Source organism: Schistocerca piceifrons, chromosome 2 (genome assembly GCF_021461385.2).
Source record: "Schistocerca piceifrons isolate TAMUIC-IGC-003096 chromosome 2, iqSchPice1.1, whole genome shotgun sequence".
Lineage (NCBI taxonomy): Eukaryota > Metazoa > Arthropoda > Insecta > Orthoptera > Acrididae > Schistocerca > Schistocerca piceifrons.
Genome location: NC_060139.1, coordinates 321,385,690 through 321,412,320, shown reverse-complemented (window position 1 = coordinate 321,412,320; position 26,631 = coordinate 321,385,690). Strand labels below are relative to the sequence as shown.

General features: G+C 40.3%; 1 protein-coding gene across 2 annotated transcripts in view; it reads right to left on the bottom strand.

The window, feature by feature from the left end:
* LOC124776779 (TELO2-interacting protein 1 homolog) overlaps positions 1–26,631 on the bottom strand; it is a 153,002-nt gene that overhangs the window by 29,170 nt on the left and 97,201 nt on the right. For both annotated transcript variants that reach the window (XM_047251917.1, XM_047251918.1), the window contains exons 11-12: positions 17,952–18,164; positions 5,056–5,346 (exon numbers count right to left, since the gene is read on the bottom strand). In XM_047251917.1, coding sequence (XP_047107873.1) covers positions 5,056–5,346; positions 17,952–18,164 — 504 coding nt within the window. The remainder of the gene's footprint in view (positions 1–5,055; positions 5,347–17,951; positions 18,165–26,631) is intronic.

Sequence of the window (26,631 nt, the reverse complement as noted above, 5' to 3'; positions counted from 1 at the left end):
CCTGATTTAAATCTACTACATTCCATTATCCTCATTTTGCTTTAGTTGATGTTCATCTTATATCCTCCTTTCAAGGCACTGTGCATCTGTTCAATTGCTCTTCCAGGTCCCTTGCTGTCGCTGACAGAATTACAATGTCATCGGCAAACCTCAAAGTTTTTATTTCTTCTCCATGGATTTTAATTTCTACTCCAAATTTTTCTCTTGTTTCCTTAACTGCTTGCTCAATATACACATTGAATAACATCGGGGATAGGCTACAACCCTGTCTCATTCCCTTCTTAACCACTGTTATCCTTTCATGCCCCTTGACTCTAATAATTGCCATCTAGTTTCTGTACAAACTGTAAATAGCCTTTTGCTCCCTGTATTTTACTCCTACTACCTTCAGAATTTGAAAGAGAGTATTCCAGCCAACATTGTCAAAAGCTTTCTCTAAGTGTACAAGTGCTATAAATGAAGGTTTGCCTTTCCTTTACCTATCTTCTAAAGTACGTCGGAGGGTCAGTATTGCCTTGCGTCTTCCAACATTTTACAGAATCCATACTGATCTTTCCCGAGGTCGGCTTCTACCAGTTTTTCCATTCGTCTGTAAAGAATTTTTGTTAGTATTTTACTGGTGTGACTTATTAAACTGATAGCTCAGTAATTTTCACATTTGTCAATACCTGCTTTCTTTGGGATTGGAATTATCATATTCTTCTTGACATCTGGGGGTATTTTGCCTGTCTCATACATCATGATCGCCAGATGGTAGAGTTTTGTCATGGCTGGCTCTTCCAAGGCTATCAATAGCTCTAATGGAAAGTTGTCTACTCCCAGGGCCTTATTTTGACTTAGGTCTCTGAGTGCTCTGTCAAATTCTTCTCGCATTGTCATATGTCCCATTTCATCTCCGTCTACGTCCTCTTCCATTTCCATAATATTTCTCTTAAGTAAATCACCCCTGTATAGGCCCTCTATACACTCCTTCCACATTTCTGATTTCCCTCCTTTGCTTAGAATTGGTTTTCTTCTGAGCTCTTGATATTCATGCAGGTGGTTCTCTTTTCTCCAAAGGTCTCTTTAATTTTCCTGTAGGTGGCATCTATCTAACCTCTAGTGATATATGCCTCTACATCCTTACATTTCTCCTCTAGCCATCCCTGCATAGCCATTTTGCACTTCCTGTCGATCTCATTTTTGAGACGTTTGTATTCTTTTTCGCCTGCTTCATTTACTGCATTTTTATATTTTCTCCTGTCATCAATTAAATTAAATATCTCTTCTGTTATCCAAGGATTTCTACTTGTCCTCGTCTTTTTACCTACTACATCCTCTACTGCCTTTACTATTTCATCTCTCAAAGCTACCCATTCTACTTCTACTGTATTTCTTTCCTCCCATTCTTGTCAATCATTCTCTAATGCTCTCCCTGAAACTCTCTACAGCCTCTGGTTCTTTCAGTTTATCCAGGTCCTGTCTCCTTAAATTCCTACCTCTTTGTAGTTTCTTCAGTTTTAACCTACAGTTCATAATCAATAAATTGTGGTCAGAGCCGACATCTACCCCTGAAAATGTCTTGCAATTTAAAACCTGGTTCCTAAATCTCTGTCCTACCATTATATAATCTACATGAAACCTTCCAGTGTCTCCAGGCCTCTTCCACATATACAACCTTCTTTCATGAATCTTAAACCAAGTGTTAGGTATGATTAAGTTATGCTCTGTGCAAAATTCTATCAGGCAGCTTCCTCTTTCATTCCTTACCATCAGTCCATATTCACCTACTACTTTTCCTTCTCTTCCTTTTCCTGCTATCAAATTCCAGTCCCCCATGACTATTAAATTTTCCTCTCCCTTCACTATCTGAATAATTTATTTGATCTCATCATACATTTCTTCAATCTCTTCATCACCTGAAAAGCTAGTTCGCATATAAACTTGTAGTACTGTGGTAGGAGTGGGCTTCATGTCTCTCTTGGCTACAATAATGCATTCACTATGCTGTTCATAGTAGCTTACCCGCACTCCTATTTTCTTATTCATTATGAAACCTACTCCTCCATTACACCTATTAGATTATGTGTTCATACAGGGTGTATACGTGGACAAGGAAAAACAATTCCGGGATATCCCGGTTAAAAAATAGACTTTTTCCTGGGCGAAAATACATTTTTTCCGTGCTAAGTGACAGTAGGCTTTCTGTAGATTTTCCCTCGGAACCATAAAACTTATCAATCCTTTGAATGGGTAATGTTTTATACACTGACATAGAGCTTCCCAGAACTTTAGGGGGGGGGGGGGGGGGGGGGGGGGAGAGTAGTTTTGGAAAGACCTTTGATGAAAAAAAGGAGAGTAGTTTTGGAAAGACCTTTGACGCACAGCAATATATATGCTGCATATTCTTGTATTATGAAAGTATAAATTCGAATTCCACCAAACACAGCATGTCAGTTTCTGGGGCATTGAAATCGAGATTGGGGTGCCCTTTTGTAGGTCAATTACATCTCATGCCACATGATCTCACCAGCTGATATTCAGAACATAGGACATGTTTTGTAGTCAGCCAATAGCAAGAGCACTCTGAAGTAGTGCTAACACACAAAGTACATAGTGTAGCTACAAGAAAAGCTAAGCTTTCAAATGTAATATCAATCGTTTTCTTTGTGTGTGTTATACTTTCAGATACATCATACAAATGTGTCAGTAAATTTAAAAATTATAAATGTCTGGCCTTCTGGACTTGAAATTCTTCTAAGTGGCTTGTCCTCAAAGTGTTAAGTTTTAAACAAGAGTCAAATGCTCTGTGATTTAAGAAATTCATCCCACATTCTCACAAATAACGTAAGTTGTCTTGAATAAAAGGAAATTTACTTTGAAAGTAATGCTTTTCAAATCACCATTTGCAATACTTTCCCGAGACTGTTAGAAATAGGTTCATTTCATCAGATGCCACAGAGTGCCAGAAAACAGGCATTATGCACACGCACAGCTGGGATGAAGTAAGAAGCCCACATGTTCATATGTATAAAGCATTAAGAGATCTTTCATTATACCATAAAAGAAATAGGGCATCAGAGGATACTCCAAGAGCAACGGAATTTCGGAAACCAAACTAAAATGTATAATTCAGCTTGAAGTGCATATTGGTTTGTCCAGATTCACAATGAAGTAGGCCCCACCTGATACTAAACTTTTCAGTGTGATTTCTGGGATGTAAATTTTCTTGCAGTACCAGTACCGCACTATCTCATGTTTGGTTCTTTATTATCACGTAATGCCATACATGGCACTTGAAATTCAGCGAACAATTGGAACTAGGCAATACTGTGGAATGAAACACTTCCGTTTCAAATAAATTAAGTGTCTCAGCAGAAAAGATTAGTAAACCAAATTTCTGTAATAAACTGACAAAAATAACTTCATTGTTGTGCAAGGCAATTAATGCTTGACTGCCAAAAATGTGGAATTAAAATAAAATCATAAAATTGAAAACTAATAATGTATTTTTGCCTTCCTTAATTATGTGAATCTATTTCAATTCAGTTGATAGCTCTTGGCCACAGAAATCCATTTTGTTTCATTTGACATGGGAGCTGTAAACACAGAGGAAACAGTGAAATCACTTAATGTAAACACGGACCACGTGGAGACTACCCCCCCACCCCCCATCGCCACTACAACCCAGACAACTCTGTGCATGCGTGAATCTGTGAATCTGGCTGCTTGCTGCTACTGCCGATACAGTTAACATCCACACCTCAAGTAGGTACTGCTCATATGGGAGTCAACTGCGCATGCGCATGAGCCCACGGGCAACTGCTCAAACAAACCTAATGCAAACAGTTGTGATACCATGCCCATAGAAAGCAGTTCATTGTTATGCAGTATTACACAGTCTTCACCCTATGGCTGTTGACATATTTTTGCTGTTTGCAAACACTTGTGCGCAAAATAGTATTTTGTTGTAATTGGCGCATTTCCTTTGCAACTAAAGTTTTATTATTTATTTTTTCGTTTATGTTTTGTTGCTGCAGTATTATTCTCCAGTAGCAGGATACAGTAAAATTCTTTGCTAGAGTATCAGGTATTACCAGTCAAAATTACAAAAATTTAACTGAAAACATAAACAACGAAAAATTCCCGGAATTCCAAAAAATTCCAGTGTTTTTCCCGGTTTTCTCCCAGATGAAAAAATTCTGGGTTTTTGCTGCATTTCCCAGGTTGTATACACCCTGTTATAACACTGTATTCACCTGACCAGAAGTCTTGTTCCTCCTGCCACCGAACTTCACTAATTTACACTATATCTAACATTAATATATCCATTTCCCTTTTTAAATTTTCTAATCTACCTGCCCAATTAAGGGATCTGACATTCCATGGTCTGATCCTTAGAACCCCAGTTTTCTTTCTCCTAGTAACGAAGTCCTCCTGAGCAGCCCCCGCCCAGAGATCTGAATGGGGAACTATTTTACCTCCGGAATATTTTATCCAAGAGGACACCATCAACATTTAACCATATAGTAAAGCTGCATGCCCTTGGAAAAAATTATGGCTGCAGTTTCCCCTTGCTTCCAGCCATTCACAGTAACAGCACAGCAAGGTCGTTTTGGTTAATGTTACTAGACCTGATCAGTCAACCATCCCGGCTGTTGCCCCTGCAACTATTGAAAAGGCTGCTGCCCCTCTTCAGGAACCACATGTTTGTCTCGCTCGCAACAGATACCCCTACACTGTGGTTGTACCTACAGTACAGCTATCTGTATCGCTGAGGCACACAAGCCTCCCCACCAGTGCACCAGTGGCAAGTGGCAAGGACCATGGTTTATGGGGGGGGGGGGGGGGGGAGAGGGCAGTTGCAATTATATGTTTTGTTAATAAAAAGGAACACTGGAACCGTGTTCAACTGTGCTGTCAGAATCCAGATCCTATTCCTGACTTCCAATCAATGTTGCAGAGTCCTAATTACCACATGTATTTAATAACACATGGTTGTGATTGTTCAAGATAAGTTTTACTATTCTTCATCTAATGTGAGCTCCAGTATGTAGATGCAGCACTGCTACTTACCTCTTGTTCTTGAGATGCTGTCGCTTCTGCAGCAAATCTTTTTCCTATTTCATCCATGCTGAGGGTCTCTGGTTCTTCTTCTAGGCATTGGTGCTTGTTCTGTTTGTATTCCAGCAGTTCTGTTACAAGGCTCACAGGCTTTAGTCTCTTTGGATCTGTGGGAATTTCTTCCCTTTGGGCCAACAGTTGCTTTTGACTCAACCAACTCCGTACACAACCAACAAATGCTCTCATCACATGTAGCTGGGCTAAAGAACGCTCGTCATCCTGATGTTCAGTCTGAGATATTACCTGTGAACACAACCAGCTTAATTTTAATTAACAATGAAACATAAAATATGAGATTCTGTTGTATTTATTTGATACTTCAATGAGAATGTATCAGTTTGTTAACATTTTTCAAGATATAATCACATCTCTTTACTATTTAAATGATGTTTCATTTTAACTGTATTTTTATGTAGTAATGAAAGTGCTTCCCCCACTACTTTCTGTTTTTCAACATGAACATTAGAAACAAATGTAGTAAAAACATCTAAAATATACACATTTATGAAGCAATTCATACTCGTATTCACATTTTATAGCCTCTTTCAGTATGGTATGTTACTGGCCATGTTCTTGTGAACTCCCAGGGCATCCAGATCTTTCCTGACTCTATCTTGTCACTTCAGCTCTGTGGTCTTCTAAGGTTTCTCCTTTTTGTGGCTTTCCTACTGTTTTTAATATACTTCTTCCCTTCTCAGTACATGTGTCACCCACTCAGTTTTCCTGCTCCTTATTTCTCACAACCACATCATTTTCTGAAACTTTCATGCCGATATATTGGTAAAATTTTCTTCCTTAATACCTTGGCTTCAAAGGAAATAATATTACTCTCCACCTTCTTGCTCCGTGTCTATGTCTCAGCTCTCCACATATTAAGACCAGTCACATAATTATCTTAAAAATCGGAGTTTGAATGTTCTGGTTACCAGATTATTGGTAAATAGTGTATTCATTGCAAACATGCATCTCTCTTCAGACTATTATCAACTCTTCCATTTTATTATTCCAATTAAAAATGTTATCTGTGTATCTGAAGGACCCAACAGCTGGGATTCTCTCTACAACACTACTCAGCAATGTTCCCCATACAAATATTAGTATCTGAGAAAATTTTACAGAGCGTAAAGATTGCAAACGTAAAATAATCCAGTCTCTAACCTCTGTGAAACATAATTATTTAATAATATATATGAAACTCTCACCAAAGTTAACAGTCATGTTTGAAAGTAGCAGTCAGCTCTTATGTACTCAGCTTGATCTAGGTGCAGGATTCAGTTTTGTACCCACAAAGACCACACTCCCACTGCTGAGTTCACGGGCATGGTGTGGAGAAGGGAGCATGGATAGGAGGTGTCTCCTGTCCTGAGCACTGGAGTATCACTCCGACGTGCATCCATCAGAGCCTCCGCTTCTCCTCCAGATGCTGAACCTTGGTTAAGCATGGTTCCTCTTACTCCCCGAGTGTTCCAGCACAACGTATAAATAGCAGATTTTGAGTCTAATTCACATCCACACTACTCTGTGGTCCAATCACATTAACATGAGCACCACCTATGTTTGAGGTCAACAAGCAATACTCCACTCACAGACGGCAGGTGGCACCACTAACAATGAAGCATATTTAAAGCATGTCATAAAGGGCATGATCATTGACTTTCGGGCCAAGGGTGGAAGCATGTCCAAAATGACTAAGCCTGCAAATTGTTTGCTGTTGCTGTGGTTAAAATATACCATGGGTGGAAAAATGGCACTATCCAAAACTAGCACTGAAGCAACTGCAGTACACTGCAGGTCGCAAATGACAGGGTGAGCAATGGCTGTGGAGTTGTGTCTAGGTGAATAGCCACGCAACTGTTGAGCAACTAATCATGCAGACGAACTAAGGGGTTACCAACAGAGTCTCCTCAACGACCATTCACCAAACATTGTCGTGTATGGGTGTTTGCAGCAGGCACCTAGTTCACACACCCATGCGAATACCACAACTGGAAATCCACTGAGGGATGACAGGTGGCCTTTTCAGATCAATCATGTTTTATGTTTCATCAGACAGATGACTGTTGGCCTGTATGGCACGAAACTGCTGAAACCAAATGGTCCAGACATGAGGAGAGTTATGGTCGGAGGAGTGTTTTTGTGCATTCCCTGGGTGATCTTGTCTTTCTGTAAAGCACAATGGATCAGCACAAGTATGCATCTATCCTTGGGGACTATGTTCACCCCTACATGCAGTTTGTTTTTCCTCGGCACAATGGCATCTTCCAGCAGGACAACTCCCTAATGTGTCACACAGCTCTCAGTGTATTATGTGATTCTACGAGCCTCAGGATGAGTTTACCATACTCCCCTGGCCATCAGACTCCCTGGATTTAAACCCTTTAAGCAGATTTGGGAATCTTTGGGATGACCTTGATCTGTCTGTGTCATGGATCCTTAAAAGAGAAATCCAGTGCTGCTGGCCACAGTACTGGAGTCGGCATGGTTCCACATCCGTGTTAGTACCTTCCAGAACCTCACTGCACTCTTCCTGCATGTCTTGCAGCAGCCCGCACGGCAAAAGGTGGTTATTCAAGCTTTTGACAGGTGGGCACATTAATGTGACTGGCTATTGTATAATATCTGTTGTGTCATTGAGCTCTATGAGCTATTGTATCTACGAAGCTGCAACAAAGCACTAGTCTGTGTGTGTGAAACTTTATGGGACTTAACTGCTAAGGTCATCAGTCCCTAAGCTTACACACTACTTAACCTAAATTATCCTAAGGACAAACACACACACCCATCCCTGAGGGAGGACTCGAACCTCCACCGGGATCAGCCGCACAGTCCATGACTACAGCGCTTTAGACCGCTCAGTTAATCCCGCGCGGCCAAAGCATGAGTCTAGTCTGCAACAATACCCAGGAGTTCTCTTTTTCATGTTCCAGTTAAGTTACCAATACCATGACCAGCTTTCACTGTTTGTCACGCAGAAGGACTTGGTATGCAGTTGTGAGTTTGAAGACATGAGTTCTCCGGCATACAGTATCTGCAGTGTGAAGTCAGTATGTGTGATAACTCAGTGCAGAGGTTTAGGGAAACTAATTTCTCTTCTCTGTCATTTTAAGATAAGGTCCTTACGAAGGACCTAGGGAGACTGATGCCAGCAATCAAGTTAGTGAACAAAAGTAAAAATAAAAGCAAGGAAATTTTAAGAATTGTAAGATCTGATGTTTACCAGAAAGTAGACTGGACATTTGGGTGTGATATCCCAAAGAAATTATACTGTTTTCTATGTTTGATGTTTGCAAAAGAAAAATGCTTTGGCACTCACAGATGTTGACAATCTTGGACATTTATCACAGAAAATACAGTAGCACAGATGGTCTAACACACATATGTCTGCACAGCTGGACCACAGTCTTCTACAATAACATGATAGTAAACAACTGGACAGTACTTACACACAGTCAATTGAAAGACATGATGACCGGAGTCACAAAAATTGTTACACACACTCTTATTTTGTAGTGTTTCTGAGTTTTCACTTCATGGATATGAGAATGCAGTGATTCATCAGAACCAGAACTTTCTGCAACCTTATAAATTTCGCCACTGAGCCAGATGTTGATCTTAGTGATCACCTATCGAAGGCTACTGTTTGTAAAGGCACTTCTTAACATATTCAAAATTATTTACTTTTCTGAATACTGTAAGTTTATCACAACTGAGTAAGGAAAAAAAAATGGTGCCACTCATATTGTATCTGTTATCACAGATGAGATAACTGATATTTCAACAATTCCACTGTTGAGCAGTTGACCCTCTTGCTGTACAACACAGGGTAGAACATTTCAAAAGAGCCATATAGGATATCTGAGGTACCATCACTCACATGATTCCCATGTGCAGAGAGCTGTTGCATCCTGCAAAGAGACAAAGATAGGGAAACGAAATTCCAAAAACTGTTGCTGTAAAAGGCATGTGTGACAAAATTAGCACCCAGTTTACTGAACACTTTAACTTCACAGAACATACTGTTCTGCAGCTTTATTTAATTCTGACAAATCTGTTTTATACGCAAGTCAATTTCTGCAAATGTTGTTGCAGAGCTCTGATGAAACTTATACCTTCGTTGAGTGAAAAAAGCTGAGAAAGGAGCTTCACAAAGAAGGAGGTTCTAACTCTAATAGGTGTTGTTCCACTTCTGCAATTTCCATTCAAAAATAATTTGCAGGACCCTATTAGTGAAAGAATGAACTCCTGAAAATTGATTGTTATCATACAGATGACAATGTCTGAGGCTGAGTGTGGTGAGCGTACTGTAAGACCTTCGGTACACACACCATCAGATTATTTGACTTGTCACTCTATGCGAGTGTCAGCAATATGTCTCGTGGTCTTATCGTGGCATGTTTATCTTCTGCCGTTAGGTCAGACGATAGAAATGCCACTTGCACGCTTAGAGTAGCAGAATGACGGTGACCAACTTTAAACAGAACTTGATTAATTTTCACACACATTTATTAAAATAATAAAAAGCATAGATATTACATACCTTGATTCTAGATGCTGTTTACAATGGACAATCTGAAGTTCCTTTAGTCTTGGTACGTTAATCTTATTCTCACATCTCTGATACTTGACAAAGTGTCTATACATTTCTCTTCATGGCTATGTACAGGAATATGATAATCTTATTAGGTGCAGACTAATGTAGACTGGTATAGAGTGGTGCAGACAAATGCAGACTGATGCAGACTGACTAATCGGAGGTCTGTACACTTGTCGTAATACCTCGAGCGTTCAGGTATCACTTTGCGAGTGTGATCCGCAAGGAGAAAAGGTTCTACGTTAGCAGCAATCTCATTGGCTGCGTTACATATTAATACGTGGATCAGCGGAAGCAGAATTTGGTCCATCTCTAAGACATCGCCATCTCGTAGTGCGGAGACGGACGAGCGCTGTGCCTGCGCTGTTGTGCTTAGCGGGGTGCGCTCTAGTGGGAAAGTTGTATACGCGCTGACTACATGGAACTATGTACACAACACTGAACAAACTATTTATATCATGAAGAATTGCCCTGAGACCTAGTCTTCTTCAACCATGAACTTCCCATCTTCAGTGTTCCCTTTGCTTCTTTTTCATCCTCCCTTGTTACTACCATTCATTCCTTTCTGTCTTTGTTGATCATTTAACCCATTTTTTGTGCATCCCCATTGACACTCTAGTCGTCCTTTTAAATTTATATTCCTCCACTGCTGCAAGAACAATATCGTTGGCAAAGGCAAAGAATTTCACATCATATTCTTGCACCTCTGCTAATCAATAACATTTTCTTTCACACTTTTTCCAATACCAGGTTAAACATGATCAGAGAGATGCAGTCTCCCTGCTTTACACCTGTTTTCACTGTAAAACATCCAAATGCCTTTCCTTCAAACTGCACTTAACACTTAGCTACTTCAACACGCATTCTAGTCACTTTGATCAATTCTTCCAATATTGTCTACACATTTTCAATGTTGAGGCTATCATAGGCTTCCTTGGTATCTATAAACAAACAATATACCTTCTTATCAAAGTCCCATGATTTCAACCTATTAACTGAGGTATGAGGTTTCACAAAACCTTATAATGCCTACCATGTTTATCTCATCACAAGGTAGAGGACTTACCAGCAGTAAACCATTTGCTGGCCTACTGTCACAGTATAAAACGATCAGTTAAAATACCGGTGTTGATCTCCACTTCTCAGGTGGCTGTTTAAAAGCATTTGTTAATTTAAAGCACAACAATCACCAACAGTATCTCCACCTGCTCCTGTCACCTCCTCCATGTAGAAAATTATTAACACACAGATTGAGCACCTGTGGATAATGGATTTATAATGAAAACATGAGTTATGTCGAGAAATGTAATGGACAAACAATAGCTGGCCCAGCTACTCCATGATGAGATTTTCCATGACTTTTCTACCTGTGATACTAACAGGCCCACATCACCAAATCGCACCGGCCTTATCAACCAGGCCTTGAAACATACAACCACATCCTTTGAAAAGGCTTAGAACGGCTTTTGTATATACAGCCACTGGACAAAACATTAGCCACCCCTTGAGAAATCATTACAAGTGTCATTTAATTCCACTTAATTCCACCCCTGGACTTGATAACCTGGATTCAATTAGGAAGTGCATCCACAAGTTTGGGCAGGTATGTCACATCCAGGCTAATCCATTCACTATGGATTTGATCTGCAATTCCATCAGATTGAGGGGATATTGATGTCAGCATTTTACCCACTGTTCCTAAAGGGTTCTAATTGAGGGAATATTGATGTCAGCGTTTTACCCACTGTTCCTAAAGGGTTCAAGTCTGGTGACTTTGCAAACCAATTGAGATATAATAGGAAGATGGGGAGTGTTCAGAAAACTACTCACATATTCTTCCAGCCTGATGAACCTTGGTATCGCTGTCTTGAAAAATACGGGTGTCAACAGCATACTGATCATGCAGATGTTGACTGAAAGGCAACACCTGATCATTCAGAATGTTTATTTAAACATGCTGACTCATGTTACAGATCACCACAGTGAGTGGCCCAATTCTTGATAAGGAAACAACCCCAAAAGATCAAGCCCCATCTTCGGCTTGCACCTGAACTTGCACACATTCAGGATAGAATTGCTTCATTTGTCCTTTGATGCACTTTATGATGTGCATCATTTGAATAAAGGCAAAAATATGATTCGTCAGACCATTTTATTTTCCGCCAGTCAGCTACTATCCACATTTTATGATTTCTAGCCCACTGACAACGCACAGCTTTATTTGCCTAAGTGAGCAATGACCACTTACATAGTGACTGACTCCAAACATTCATTGCATACAGTGCCCGAAGCAGGTTGGGCTGAGCCTTCACTCACTATCAAGAGTGCTCAATTACTGTCAGGTCTGGAAGCAATTTTGATTCACAAGCCGCGAAACACATCTCTGGCCCCTCTCAGTCAGTATCTTTTTCTGACAACAATTCTTAAGTTGTATCTCTTTGTCACATGTCACACCACTGCTTGCAGATATACTGGACAGTCTGCCACAAAACACCTACATAATCAGCAACTTCAAGGTCGAACACGATTGCCCCTATTTGCCACTCTGTCATATCATTCATTTTAGCCTTATGTACATACAATGTTCACTTGGAACATAAATGTTTCACTGATCATTACTTCCTTATACTCACTTAGAGGCAGCACATGCATGGTTTGGCACATGACTCGATCAACATGCCATTTGTAAAGGCTTAGTGATTCATCTGTAAATGTGGACTGGGGTGACTCAGTTTTTATCCAGTGAGCTCAGGTATGTTGCAACACCAGAAGACTTTAGTAAAATGCAAAATGACTTGCAAAGGACTGATGAATGGTGCAGCAACTAGCAGTTGACCCTGGACATAAAGAAATGTAACATATTGCACGTAAATAGGCAAACAGATCAACTACTGTTCAATTATGCTACTGGTGAAAAATCACTGAAAACCTAAGAGTAACCATCCTTAAGTTGAATGACCACATAAAAAATTGTAAGAAAAGCAGCTGACAGCCTCAGAGTCCTTGGAAGACATAAGTAACTCTTGTTCAACCGATTCTTGAATATTGTTTATCAGTCCATGGCATGTTGGCACATTTCATCATAGGATCGTTTAAAGCATGAGAATGTTAAGGAGATGCTAAACTTCAGTAGCAGCTGGTATAAACAGGGCATTGTGAGCACAGAAAAAGTTAGTGTTGAAATCCCAAGAGCTTACATTCAAAGATGAGCTGGGCAACATATTACTTTCTCTCATATATCTCATGAAATTACCATAATGGAAGAAAAAAAAGCACAGAACATAAAGTTCATTCAGAATTTTATAAAAAGTTGTTCTTCCCACACACCATTCAAGAACTGAACAGAGAAGGGGGCAAATGATAGTGTTACCAGAGGTACCCACAGCCATACACCTTATGATAGGGCCAGCCACAGCATGCCAAACTTCACGTGTGCAATGTGCACTGGCCACGTACGGGCCAAGTCACAGCCTGTCACTCAGCTTTGCTCAATCCTTCTCAGAAGTACTCAGAACAGAGGAACATTTCATTATCATTGCAGTGTGGCATTTTGCAGTTGGCACAACTAAGATCACCACAACTGCATTGCCAGCACTGTTTACCCTTCACTATTTGTTCGTGGTATGAAGGATGTTCACAGGTCCAGTGGCTGTTTGCACAAAAAGAGACAGTCTAGTGATCTACCATCACAATCCTTTAAAATGAATGGGAATGACAGAAGAGATGGATAAGAATTCCCAGTTCGCATAAGCGCCTAGTACTGCTTGTTTGCTACGAAATGACATTGTAGAACCATGCAGAAAGAACTGAAACTTTTAGATGACAATGAAAAAACAAAAAAATACAATGACCAATAGACTGTTCTGCACATCAAGATGCACTTTGTGCCAAATCTGCAGGCGTGTAGCACGTGATGCAATTGGTGGTATGAACAGTAATTTTTTTCTGAAGTGGCACCCATTATTTCACTTACAGTTGCAACAGTTTTCAACAGAAACGAACAAAAAGTATGAAGACTTCATATATTACAGCAAAGTACTTTGTCTGAGTCAAGGGTAACGCCTCAAACAATTTACTGATTTAAAACTCCCTACTGTTAAATCTATGAACAAAACAGCTGTTTTGCAGGAACAAAAATTAGAACACCAGGAATTTATTGCAGACTTCGCATTTTAAGTAGACTTGACTGCCCACATTAAGACAGTGCGAGGTACCTTCTTTCTTATTTCATAGGGATGCATTTGAAAAGAAAATTGCTTTGTAGAAGGGTCACATTCTCACAAAGAAAATTCAGTTCCCTAAGCTCACTGGCATTATATAAAGTGCGAGGTTCAAAGAATTCATTGTGGCCTTGCAAGAACTACATTGATAGTTTTATGAAGGTTTTGAGGACACTGTAAATGTCACATCTGTTTTCGAGATTTCTCTGTTTCAATTGAAGGTTCCCCTGTGCGTATGCAGATGCAATCGATTGATGAGCAAGGTAATTGCAGTTTCAGTGACAAATCTTTTTACACTAAATCTGTCCAGAATGTCTACATTGCTTTCCTCTGGCAGATTTTCCAAGTCTCTATAGTGAGGTAGCAAAAAGATACAGTATGTCAATTAACATATTTGTGTGGAAGACCTTTTTTCGATTATGAAACTAAATAAGTTACAACTAGGTGGCAACTTGAGTGTGAAACTCTGTGAAATTGTCTGTATCTGTCCATATACCAACAGTTTGTACCAGATAAAATTTATTTTATGTCTTCAAAACATCAAAAATAATTAATTAATGTTAAAAACTTGTTTTGTTTGTGATCTGTATAGTTGAGAAATCTGAAATATAAAACCAAGTCGTGTGTGATATGACTGTACTGTCATTTAAATCTGGCATGTCCATTTACTACAAACTGAACAATCGAGTGACTGAATATGCTACTGACCACAATACTAATGACTCCAAATGTTGCTTATCACCTGTGTGTATCTATTCCTTCACTGAATACTTTCCCCCTCCCTCCCACTCCCTCCTCTCTCTCTCTCTCTCTCTCTCTCTCTCTCTCTCTCACACACACACACACACACACACACACACACACACACACACACACACACGTGAACATATATGGATGCTCTGAACTGCTGGAGACATGTGCGTAGTAGTTTGAACAACATACTGAACAGATGAGAAATTGCCTTTCATGAATATATTTGATCTGCCCCATTCCCTTCATGATCACATGTGATTCTGCTCTGAATACACTGAACTCATTAAGTAAATGAAACTTGAGTGTACCATCAGAGAACATCAAATATCGGTAAAGGGAGCACCTTGCTTAGATCAAGTTTAAACTACAGCAAAGGTGAGATCAGTTAATAATATTATAAGATTTCAGCTTAAAATCAATTTAGAGTTCATTTCTTTCTGTACCATGATACATTTAAAATGGTTCTGGGTGTCTTTATCAACTGCAACAAAGAGTAATTACACACTCAGTTAAATACTGTATTATGACATTGTCTTAGTGCCACTAGGTCTTGTTCAGTTCAAGTGTCAAATAACACCACAACTCAAAATTGTTTCAAGAGATCCATATTACCGAAGGACAAGCAATGGTACCAAATGCAAGCGACTGTGGGGCTAATAACAGGATACACATAGTGTGTATGAGTAGGAGTTGCTGCCAGTCTCAATACAGGGGCTGAGTGTTCGGGTGGTCTGTCATACAGTTATACCAGCTCATTCCCTTCAAGGTAAACAGTGTAATCAGTATGATATTCGGATACAATGAGTTAGCTAGGCCACAAACTGTACACCCAAAGAAAATCTGGGACTGCACAAAATCCGGCAGAACTGGCGCAGATGCATCCAAACAGCTCCCAATGACCTGTAACCGACTCATTTCAATTATTCAGTATATTTACATATGTCTGCTTGTGTCTGTATATGTGGGGATGGATATGTGTGTGTGTGCGAGTGTATACTTGTCCCTTTTTCCCCCTAAGGTAAGTATTTCCACTCCCGGGATTGGAATGACTCCTTACCCTCTCCCTTAAAACCCACATCCTTTCGTCTTTCCCTCTCCTTCCCTCTTTCCTGATGAAGTTTGCGAAAGCTTGAATTTTGTGTGAATTTTGTGTGTGTGTTTGTGTGTGTGTTTGTGTTTGTTAGTGTCTCTATCAACATACCAACACTTTCGTTTTGTAAGTTACATCATCTTTGTTTTTAGATATATTCAGTATATTTAGATTTTCAAATCCTCACAGTGTGGCAAAAGGTGAGTACTAAAATAACGCCTATAAACTGTAACTGTGTCCCTATTTAGATTAATGTTAAGATAAAAAACAAGGACAGTGGTTAAAATTTATCCACCTAAATTTCTTTGCCAAAAATTTAAAACTTGTGTTACTTGCAAATCGCTCCACATGCTTTCATCCTAAGATGTACTTGACAAATAACTTTTGTAAGGGTGAAGGAGCAAACAGAATATCCACAAACAACATACACTGAATGAGAGAGCGAGCCACAGATGATGTTATAAACAACCTTGGCAGACAATATTTTCTTACTTAAGTGTTTGTGGTGGATTATCAACAATTAGTACTCAAAAGTTAGGTGGTATATGAATGTGGAGTGATAGCCAAACCCCTTACTCCTCCCCAGTCCCTGGAATTGGAGTTGTCCAAGTGGTTGTGTCACCATATAGTGTAACAGGCCAGCACAAGGTAGAAACAGTACTTATAAAAAGATTATCGTGTTGCCGCTTCCAATATTGTTTGGTTGTTCTGAATGGAGCAGTGTCTCCTGAATTCACCTCAGAAGTGACTTAACCCTTTCACTGCTGCAGTGTATATACATCTTGCTACGCTGTTCCCCAGATGTCGTGGACATGAACATGTGCACCACTCAGATTTTCCTAAAGTGCTAAGGACATCTGAGTACATCCTAAGCTGTGCCTCTCACTGCTGTAGAAAATTTACTTCCCTATCTCAGTGAATAAAAATAAGTTTCGAGAACTTATCATACAACAGACGTGCCTCAATGCATGCTATCATTTGCAAAAGACCTCATTTCAATATCTTGGATCTTTTATGAGATTATACAATTTTTATGCCACACAATTCGCAATATACAGGGACATGAATGGGCACATCGTGCATAACTGTCCTTTAGATATAAAAACCAATCATTCGAGAACAAAATGCAATATTTTTATACTCTCACATTTAAATAAAATTTTGATATCTACATTTCATTCACTGCAATGTATGAGCTAAAGCAATCACACACAAAGTTTATGCAGTGTATTTTCACCTCTAAAATTTCACGCAATGTTTTACTTAATTTGATGCACTGCAGTAAGTATGATGGATAATGAAACGAAATTCAATTTTTTATTGAGTGAAGACATCAGACTGTAAGATGTGCAAAAAATCAATTTTTTTCACTTAATAGTTTTCGAAAAATTGGATGATAAATATTTCATATTGGCCAGAATGCTGTCTCTCAGCACAGGCACCAGCATTTGGTGAGCAGAACATCCACAAAAAAAGCCTGCTCAGCATGGAATGCGATTAGCACATCTGTAGCAGCAAAAGCTTAATAATTTTCTGGATTCCAAAAAGTAGCATTACAGATGCAAAATTTCTACAGTGTGCTGAGCAGAAGTAAGATACAGATGAAATTAAATAACTTGTAAATTTCTGTTTATAAGCCAAGCTACTAGAATAAAATGTCTTGAAAATGAAGCATGCTCCCCCGCAGTAGCCCCCCCCCCCCACCCCAACACCACCCACACCCACACCCACGCACGCACGCACAGAGAGAGAGAGAGAGAGAGAGAGAGAGAGAGAGAGAGAGAGAGAGGCATGTATGCAGACATGCACACAAAAAATATCAAAAAGGGGAGGAACGAATGAAGATGCCAAACAGAGTCAACCCACTTATTAATATAGCAAATAGAGTAGATGAAGGATGGTGACTGTCATAGTATAAGCAGTATGCACAAATCAAACATTAACTGAAAAGCTAGTTATATGATTATGATACATAACTAATAAATGTACAATGCTCTGTAACCAATCTAACTGCCTTTATACTACACAATTTTATAACTGCTCATCAATTAGTCCATTAAAAATCTTCATCCTTGGTCATGATATATGACAAAACAATTTTAATGACATTTCCATGATTTAATTCTGCTTAAATTATCTAAGTAGATTATATACTAAGCAGTGAAGTCCCACATGCAGATGAACATAACCTCACCAGTCCAACCATGTCCCTGAGTTGTGGCAAGTTTTCCAAATGGCTATGCCTCAAAAGGACTCCAAGTACAGCGAGAGCTCCCTGCTGCCTCTCAGGCAATCTCAAGTTGCGAGCCGTATGGAATGCCAAGTAGTCAGCATTGCTCCAGACAAGAGAAGATACATCTCCACCCGACATAGCTCTGGCTGCTGCCATCCCAGCGTCTGACAATATCTGTTTGGATAATGAGTTTATTTAGACTATGCCTCAATAACAAAACAAATCATAAATATTATACATTTATAAGTTAATTCACTATTAAACAAGCATATACATTATAATTATGCACAGGTGGAAAAAACTTTCAATGTCAGACAAAATGACCATAGCCAAAGCACAGCAGGCATACCTAAGAGAAGAAACCAAATGTCAGAAATTTCTCATTCACAGTTTTGTCTACACTTGCTTCCCTATCATTAACTCTTATAAATGATTAAGTGTGTAATGTGTTAATGATTATAAAAGGCATCCTGTGACCACTAAAGAACAGTGCTGCAACCTGTTTACTCAGGTTAGGGGGCAAATTCAGCTGATACATCAGATGTGTCCAAAGGAAGTGTGTTGTGGCCTTGCTGTTAATGTTTTACATTAACAACCTGGAACACAATACTAACTTCCACATTTTTCCAGATGATGTAGTTGTCTATAATGCAGCACTCTTTGAAAAATGCTGCACAGATATTCAGTCAGGTCATGATAAAATTTCAAAGTAGTATCAAACTGAATGACTTGCTTTAAACATTCCAATGCACATTTTGCCATTGAGTCATTCCCTGTCAAATCAACATAGTGATTTTTTCTTCCCATCTCAGATTTGGACAAAACTTGGCACAGAGATAGCCTACATACAGATAAAAAAAAAAAAAAACTTAATTTTTATTAAAATATGTCAGCTATTTTGAAAATATGGTAATGTGAAGCTGTAAAAAATTGCAAAAAAATGCCCCACTGCCATAATTTCAAATTGCTGTAGCAACCTCTCCTAATAAAGCTAAAATGATGTGAGATGTGTCATTTTGCAGTATTTTTCGTGTCATTTTGCAGTATTTTTCATGAGCTATCCTAAAATATGCAACACAATTTGGGTTTGAGGTGATTTTTTTTTTCAAGTTTTGATAAATATTTAAATTTTTAATTTATCAAAAAGGAAATCTCCAATTTTTTTTTGAAAAATTATATACAGCACTTCACATTATTTTTAAACAATTTCCCAAGTAGGAAAGTGGGACTGTCATGGGTTCACACTTGGGTAAAATTTCAAAAATACATATTTCACTAAAAAATTACATTTTTGTAAAATCTGTAGATTTAAGCAGAAATATACTTGATTTCTTTCTTAATGTGTTTATGTACATATTCAAATTTACTGTCGACACATGCCTTTGAACTGTTACTTGTGAAACCCGATAAAAACAGAATGTGCTTTAAGATTTCACTTCTTTTTAGTTGCTTCATTTGTTTTTACAGTATCATCCCCAGAAATTTGATATATTTCTCCGGTTGGTGTTACTGGCTTTACTTCACAAAGAACACCATTCACAAATATAAAGTTTTGCAGGATAAGCATAAGACAGTGATGGGTCAGTTGGGTGAAAAAAGGTGACTAACTTCATCAAGGCTTTCGTCTTTTGTTAAAACATAAGCTAACCACCATTTCTTATTGCAGGTGGCACTAACATATCCATGAATATCTATCAAAGTCAGTTTTTCAAGAGATTTTGCAACTGTTTCAACAGTAGATTCTGTTGTGTACTTTTGATGTACTTAACACTATGGGTATAAAGCATGTAACCTCTGTGTCCCTTTGATGGTAACAGGTAATAGACTGACAGAAGCACTCTTCTAGGAATCTTTCAGTTTCATTGTACTCTTCTTGTGCTAAAAATTCAATGTGTTCAGATGTAGTGTTTCAACTGCCCAATCAAAAAGTTGTGGAATAAGAATTTCATTATCATACAAACTCTGTAGACTTGGTTTTGTTGTTAATCTTTTAGCAGGGCCACCAACATTATCGCTTCCAGGTTGGTATGAAGGGGGAACCAGACACTAATGACATTGGTACAAACCAAAGTGCAGACTCCTCGTGACACTACTCCGGGGCTGGCACAGTTCCAAAAGAATGCCTGATAACCAAGAAATGTTGGAGAGTGGTCATCACGAAAGTGTGTTTCTTGAAGAGCAAGACAGAATGCAGTATAGGAGGAAACAAGGCGTTGTATTTCCAGTAGCTGACAATAATATCTGTTGCAATTACACTGGATTATCATGTGGTGAGAGTCCAGGTGAGACATAAAGAAGCAGAGGGGAGGCCACGTCATTCGGTCCGTGATCATCACCAATGAGGATGGGCTGACCGATATCCATAAAAACTGGGTCTGATTCAGGATAAGGAGGCGGGGGTGACCCCCCCCCCCCCAGAAGCTGGAGAAGCCTTGCCCTTTGACTTGCGGCTGCTTCTTCTTCTCCCTTAGAGGAAGGGAGGAGGTGTTATCAGTAAGGGATCGGACAGAGAGCGAGTGGCTTTGGGGCCCTCAGAGCACGGATCTCTCATCTGACCTGTGTGTGCAACCTTCCTAGCCTGAGAACACCAGGGAGGGGTGTTCCGAGAGGGAGCCCATCCCTATCAAGAGCCAGAGAAGAAGATGTCTTCCCTGGCCGAGGAGGAGGAGCGGTTCCTGGAGGGGAAGGGCCAAGAACTGCCATGGGTGAGGAAAGGGATGAGGAGCAGGATGGAGATAAGGGAGATGGCTGAGGAGGGGAAGACATAACTGAGGCAAAGTAGAGGAGAGATTTACAGGATGAAGTCTGTCAAACTGCTTCTGGGCTTCAAAGCACATGAGATGGTCAAAGATCTTTATCTCCTGAATTAGTTTTTCCTTCATGTACAATGGACACTCCGGTGAGTGGGGAGAATAGAGACCAGAGCAGTTTAACCAGTTAGGCGCTGGGATGCAGGGGCTCCCCACATGAAGAGGGCAGCCAAAGTCACCACAGAAGGGAGTGGCATCACATCACAAGGACATGTGGCCAAACTTGAGGGAATGGAAGCAATGCATGGGAAGTGGAATGTATAGTTTCATGTCACATCTGTACCTTGACCTTCTCAGGCAGGGTATCCCCCTCAAATGCCAGGATGAAAGTGCCAGTGCCTACATGGTGGCCCTTAGGGCCTCTCTGGACAGGCCAGACAAAATGAATGCCATGTTATTCCAGATTAGTCCTAAGTGAACTTGAGGAGAAAGTCCGTATAGAAAATTATACCCTGGGTCATATTGAGTGACTTGTGAGGAGTGATAGTCAAGGGGACATTTCCCTAACAGTTCCAGGCACAGAGGGAGACCGACTGATGGCAGAAGTTGTCTTTAGAAGGAGAGAACCAGATCTTATCTTATCCTGCTTAATGACTCAACTTCACCGAACTTGCCCTCAATATGTTCCACAAAGAAAAGAGGTTTAGTGGTGGCAGAAGTCACGCCATCAGTCCTGATACAGACCAGGAATTGTGGATAGAGTTTTTCCTCAAGCCACCAGGTTTGGCCCTCCTCCCAGGGGGTAACCAAGGAGGGTAAGACTGGGAAGGCGAAACAGGAACTGAGACAGAACTTTGTCCACCCTGGTACCACCCACTCCAAACAGGGGCTCGCCTTGTGGGCGCCATCCAGCCATAGCGGCGGCCACGTGGCAGGACAGTCATTGTAAGGAGTTCTGATGCCCCGAAAATGTGGGCAACCACTCCTATGCTTGTACAAGCTGTTCATAGTGCAGGTACTAGCACAGCCAAATGAGTACATAACAGCTCCACCACACGGACTGGCTACCGAGCTGGTCACCTAGCAAGGATTCGAAAGGGCTATGGCAGGAAGGGAGGGGAATGGGGGAAAGGGAGAGGAAGGGGAGAGGAACTCAGGCCAAAGACACTAGGGAGGTAGTTCCCCATTTGGCTCACACTACAGATTTCAAATTTAGATATGGAGGCCAAACCCCTGAGGAAACCCAAAATAGAAAAGCCAAAAAGGAGGAGGAAAAGCAACCAACTGAAACCACAAGACAAATCAAAGTCATGAGAATAGCTGGGATAACAAAGAAGAACACCAAGAGAGGGAAAGGAAGGGGCAAAGGGAAAGGAACAACTGCAGGGAAGGAGAAGGAAGGGAAAGGTAAAGCAGCATGGAAAATAATAAAGGCTGCAATAGCCCGGGGACACATGCATGCTACACATGTTCCCACAGAAGGGCTGTGGGCCCCCTGAGGGGACTCACACACGTGATCACCATCTCTGACCACTGAGGCCACACTGCAAGCAACTGCACATAATGGGAGAAGCAAATGAATGACGGGCATAAGGACAAGGCTGGGGCAGGTTGGGTGGGATAGCTAGGTGGGGGGATAGCTAGGTGGGGGGATAGCTAGATGGGGTGGTAGCTGGCTAGTGGGAGGAATAACTGGGTAGAGGGGAGGAGATGGTAATTTATCGTGCATGTGAGAGCGCGCAGAGACATGGTGGGGGGGGATAGCTGGGTGGGGGGGGGGATAGCTGGGTGGGGAGAGGATAGCTGGGCGGGGGGAGGATAGCTGGGCGGGGGGGGGGGGGGGGAGGATAGCTGGGCGGGGGGGAGGATAGCTGGGCGGGGGGAGGACAGCTGGGTGGGGGGAGGGTAGCTGAGAAAAGCTGGATCCTTTCTGTCAATACCATCTTTCCCGTAACCCCCCCCCCCCCCCTGGCCTGAACCTTTGTTAGCCCTGTCCTTCACCCACCACCTATCCCCTTCCTTGCTCTCCCACTTCACCTGCGCACCCACTAGTCCTTCTCTCTCTCTCTCTCTCTCTCTCTCTCTCTCTCTCTCTATCTATCTTGCTCTTTCTCCCTCCTCTCCTTTTACACTTCCCTTCCAATGCCCACCCAACCTGCCACCCCATCCCACTGTCTACCCTCCCAACTGCACCTAGCTGCCCTAATGTGCCCCTGTCAGATCCCTCCATGCTCCACCACTGCACTGCCATCCCTCCCCCTCTGCCCCAGCCTACCCCATACCCCCATCATCTACAGTTGCTTGCAGTCTGGCCTCAGTGGCCAGAGACAGTGGTCATGTGTGTGCGAGTTGTTCTTGCACAAATATGTGTGTACTGTCTACTTCATAAGAGGCCTTCCAGCCCAAAGCTCACATGTTTATCGGTATTTTTGTGGTACCTGTCTGCAATGCAACGTCTCCTCTATATTACGTTAAAGTTTGTGATATGTAAGAAGGCAGTCCAGTTTTCAGCCATTTTGCGCATCCCCCTCCACTAGCCACTGGCGGCCAATAATATTCATTCTCTTTCCGAGCGGCTAGCAGATAGTTACAGCTAGAGAGCAAGAATCTCGCTCCTACATGCTGCACTGTTGCCACACTTCGTGATAACCGAATTATTTATTCAACCATCCATTTTTTTTGTTTCCTTTTTTTCTTGCAGCAGTATTGCTGTGAATGTGAATCTTATAAATGTTTAAGTGCGATTAAAAAAAAGTCAGGTGAAGGCAATAAATGTGGACTGCTTCACAAACAGGCGAGGCAGATTATTTACCACATTTATAAATTTTCAAATGTGAATTTAAAAGCAGGTATCCTATTGCTGACATTGGAAAACATAAGAATGGACTCCAGAACAATGTGGTGTCAGCAAGAGAATTGTAAAGAGAATTGTAATCGAAAAAAGTGTCAGAGCTGTAGGAACTGTAGAAACACTTGATTTCGTGTTGCCTGGAAAGCATCAAAATCACAAGGAACCTGTAACACAAATGGATAGTTTTAACAACGATGTTTTAAAGTGCTCCATGTTAATGATGAATGCCCGACATAACAAAAACATGTTACAGTTATGGTAAGTACTTTTCAAAGGTAAAGAATTTTAAAAAACGTTGGTTCCAGATACATTAAGAAGAGTTATTAGTTCAAAGAAGTGAACTAAGTGCAGGATGAACTATATCCCATATAAAGATTCGCGATACAAGAGGAGGAGGTAGTTAAACAGTGTATTACCTTGATGAAACATAGGTCAATTAAAATCATTCCAAGATCTACTGGAAAATGAGTGACGGTACTGGCGGTTTTAAAGTTCTCTTAGGGATAGGTTCTCGGATAATTATTCTGCATGCTGACTCTTCTTCTGGTTTTATTTCTGAGAATAAACTTGTATTTATGTGCAAGAAAAATAGCAGTGATTACCATTCGGGAATGAACACTGTCAGTTTTGTGACGTGATTCACAATTCTTTTCATACCTTACTTCGAAGTCGGTCTTTGCCAGTTATAATTCAACACTTATAGATAAAAAAATCAAGTACAAACACCAAAAAATCGGATATTTTTCCCTGGCTTAAAAATAAAAATGTTAAGCACCATATAAAACAGATTCGTGCCGATCTCCTGCAGCTCGTTAATTTATACTGTACATGTCACATGACAGAATGTATAAACTTGACTTCCTTGCACGTGAATGGGATCACACAGTTTTGTGTTTACCCACATGTCACTGTCATTGTAGCCCCATTGAATTAATTTGGGCAAAGGGTTTTAAGGGTATGTGTGTGTGTGAGAGAGAGAGAGAGAGAGAGAGAGAGAGAGAGAGAGAGAGAGAGAGAGAGAGAGAGAGAAAGACATTCAAGATAACATACAGTGAATCGCTTGTGCATGAGGCTATAGACAATGAGGCAACAGACACCATCCCACCTGTAGTGTGGGCACAGACTCTCTGGTATGCTGGAAGCTTCAGAAAGAAGAATTTGGCAGGGAAGTGATGATGGATTAAGCCTTGAACCTATCATCACAAATTTAGAATCAGATTGTTAAGAAACATTCAAATAGGAGAGATGATGATATTATGATGTAGACTTTGGAACAAAGTAATAATATTTCTTAGTTTTAAAGACTCGTGGTTTAAAAACTGTTTTTGTCAACATATCAGTTGCATACATAATAATGAGAACTTCCTAGAATTTTTGATTGGAACTTTGTATCCTTTTAATTATGCAGAGTATAATGTTCAACATATTGCCCAAGGAGAAGTTAAGCTTCTCCTACCATGTTGTAAACCTCTGTCATTTTCAAGGCATGAACTGAATAAGGCCCTAAAATGACAGTAACTGTTAATTGTCGAGACATCGGTGGTGAGTTATTCGCAGATTACGTTTAATTGTTTACTTGTTCAATGGATTATAAATGCAGTCTCTCACTTTAATATCTAACATGTTAGTTTACACTCATAATGCCATTAACAACGAAAAATACAACAACTTACTGACCATTTTTACAATAGTCTTTTCTACCACTAATTCTTTTTTACACGCAGTGATTACATTTAACTGTTGTCAAACACACACACACACACACACACACACACACACACACACACACACACACCCCTTACACATCTTTAAAAATTCTATTGAGTAGAAGCAGTAGTCAAGCAAATATAATGATTTCGGTTTGTTCTTGAAGTTAATTTTGTTGTGTATTAAATTTTTACTTATAATGCACTTCAAATCGCAATAAGTGGTAATTATTGCAAGCAGTTTAAATGTCGTTTTGAGAAAAAATGTACTTCACGTCTCCACAAAGTTGTGTCAGCTGTTCTTGCCTCCCGACGTCACGCAGAATAAATCTGTGGAGCAATGGATGTGAATTAATGACATGAATTAATATATCTCTCATGACGATTGATCAAAATTGGTTTTAATATTTATTATTCCACTCATATATTTGAACGTACAATACAATGTACCATACGCAAACGAGCCCAACTGTTATCTGCAGCAATGCAATTCGGCAACATGGACTTTGTTTGCCCACTCTCTGCTGCCGCGCATGCGCAGCTCTCACCCCCACCCCCCACGCTTTCTTTCTGCTCCGCCTCTATGTGCGGAAGTGCCATCCTAGGTGACACAGGCTTTAGTAGTCAGTTGCTTTCAATATGTGAAGAAATGATGTAAATGAAGAAACTGAAGATGGTGGCGACCCCAAAACACAGGTAAACTGTAAATATGCAAACACACTGAGAAATGCCATCAACAATTATCAACAAAAAAGTAAAAAAAAAATCAAAACAAGAAACTTGATTTCTCAAATCTTTATGGATTATTACAACTTTACAACTGCTGAGAGTTCTCTTTCAGCAGCAATTGCATTTTTTTTCCATAAATGAGAAAGATATGTAATTGACAGCACGAGACAATAAAACTAAGATGTATTAGGAAATACTTAAGAATTTGTTATGACACATACACTGCAGTCAAGATATTGGTTACAAAACTCAGTATTAAAACTCTACCCCTCTGTGTAAAACAAGCACTCCGAACAAGGTAAATAGCCTTAAAAAAAATAGCCTTCAAAATTCAGGTGCATCTTATACTTGAAATTAATACAAAAATGTCCAGTGTTTGAGTTCAAATTCCCACTAGTCTTAAAAATGGCCATATGTTCGATGCCGTGGGAAACCTCTCTCAATCTGGCAACATTGGATTTAACTCGCAGCAGCAGGGCACCGATGTGACGAACATAAGTTGTAGGGATTCACAAGCTTGCTAACACTGTCTTCCTCCTTCCACCTCCCATCACAAACGCGAACATTTTCTAGCCTCTGATGTGTAACTGCATCTACGATGTCAG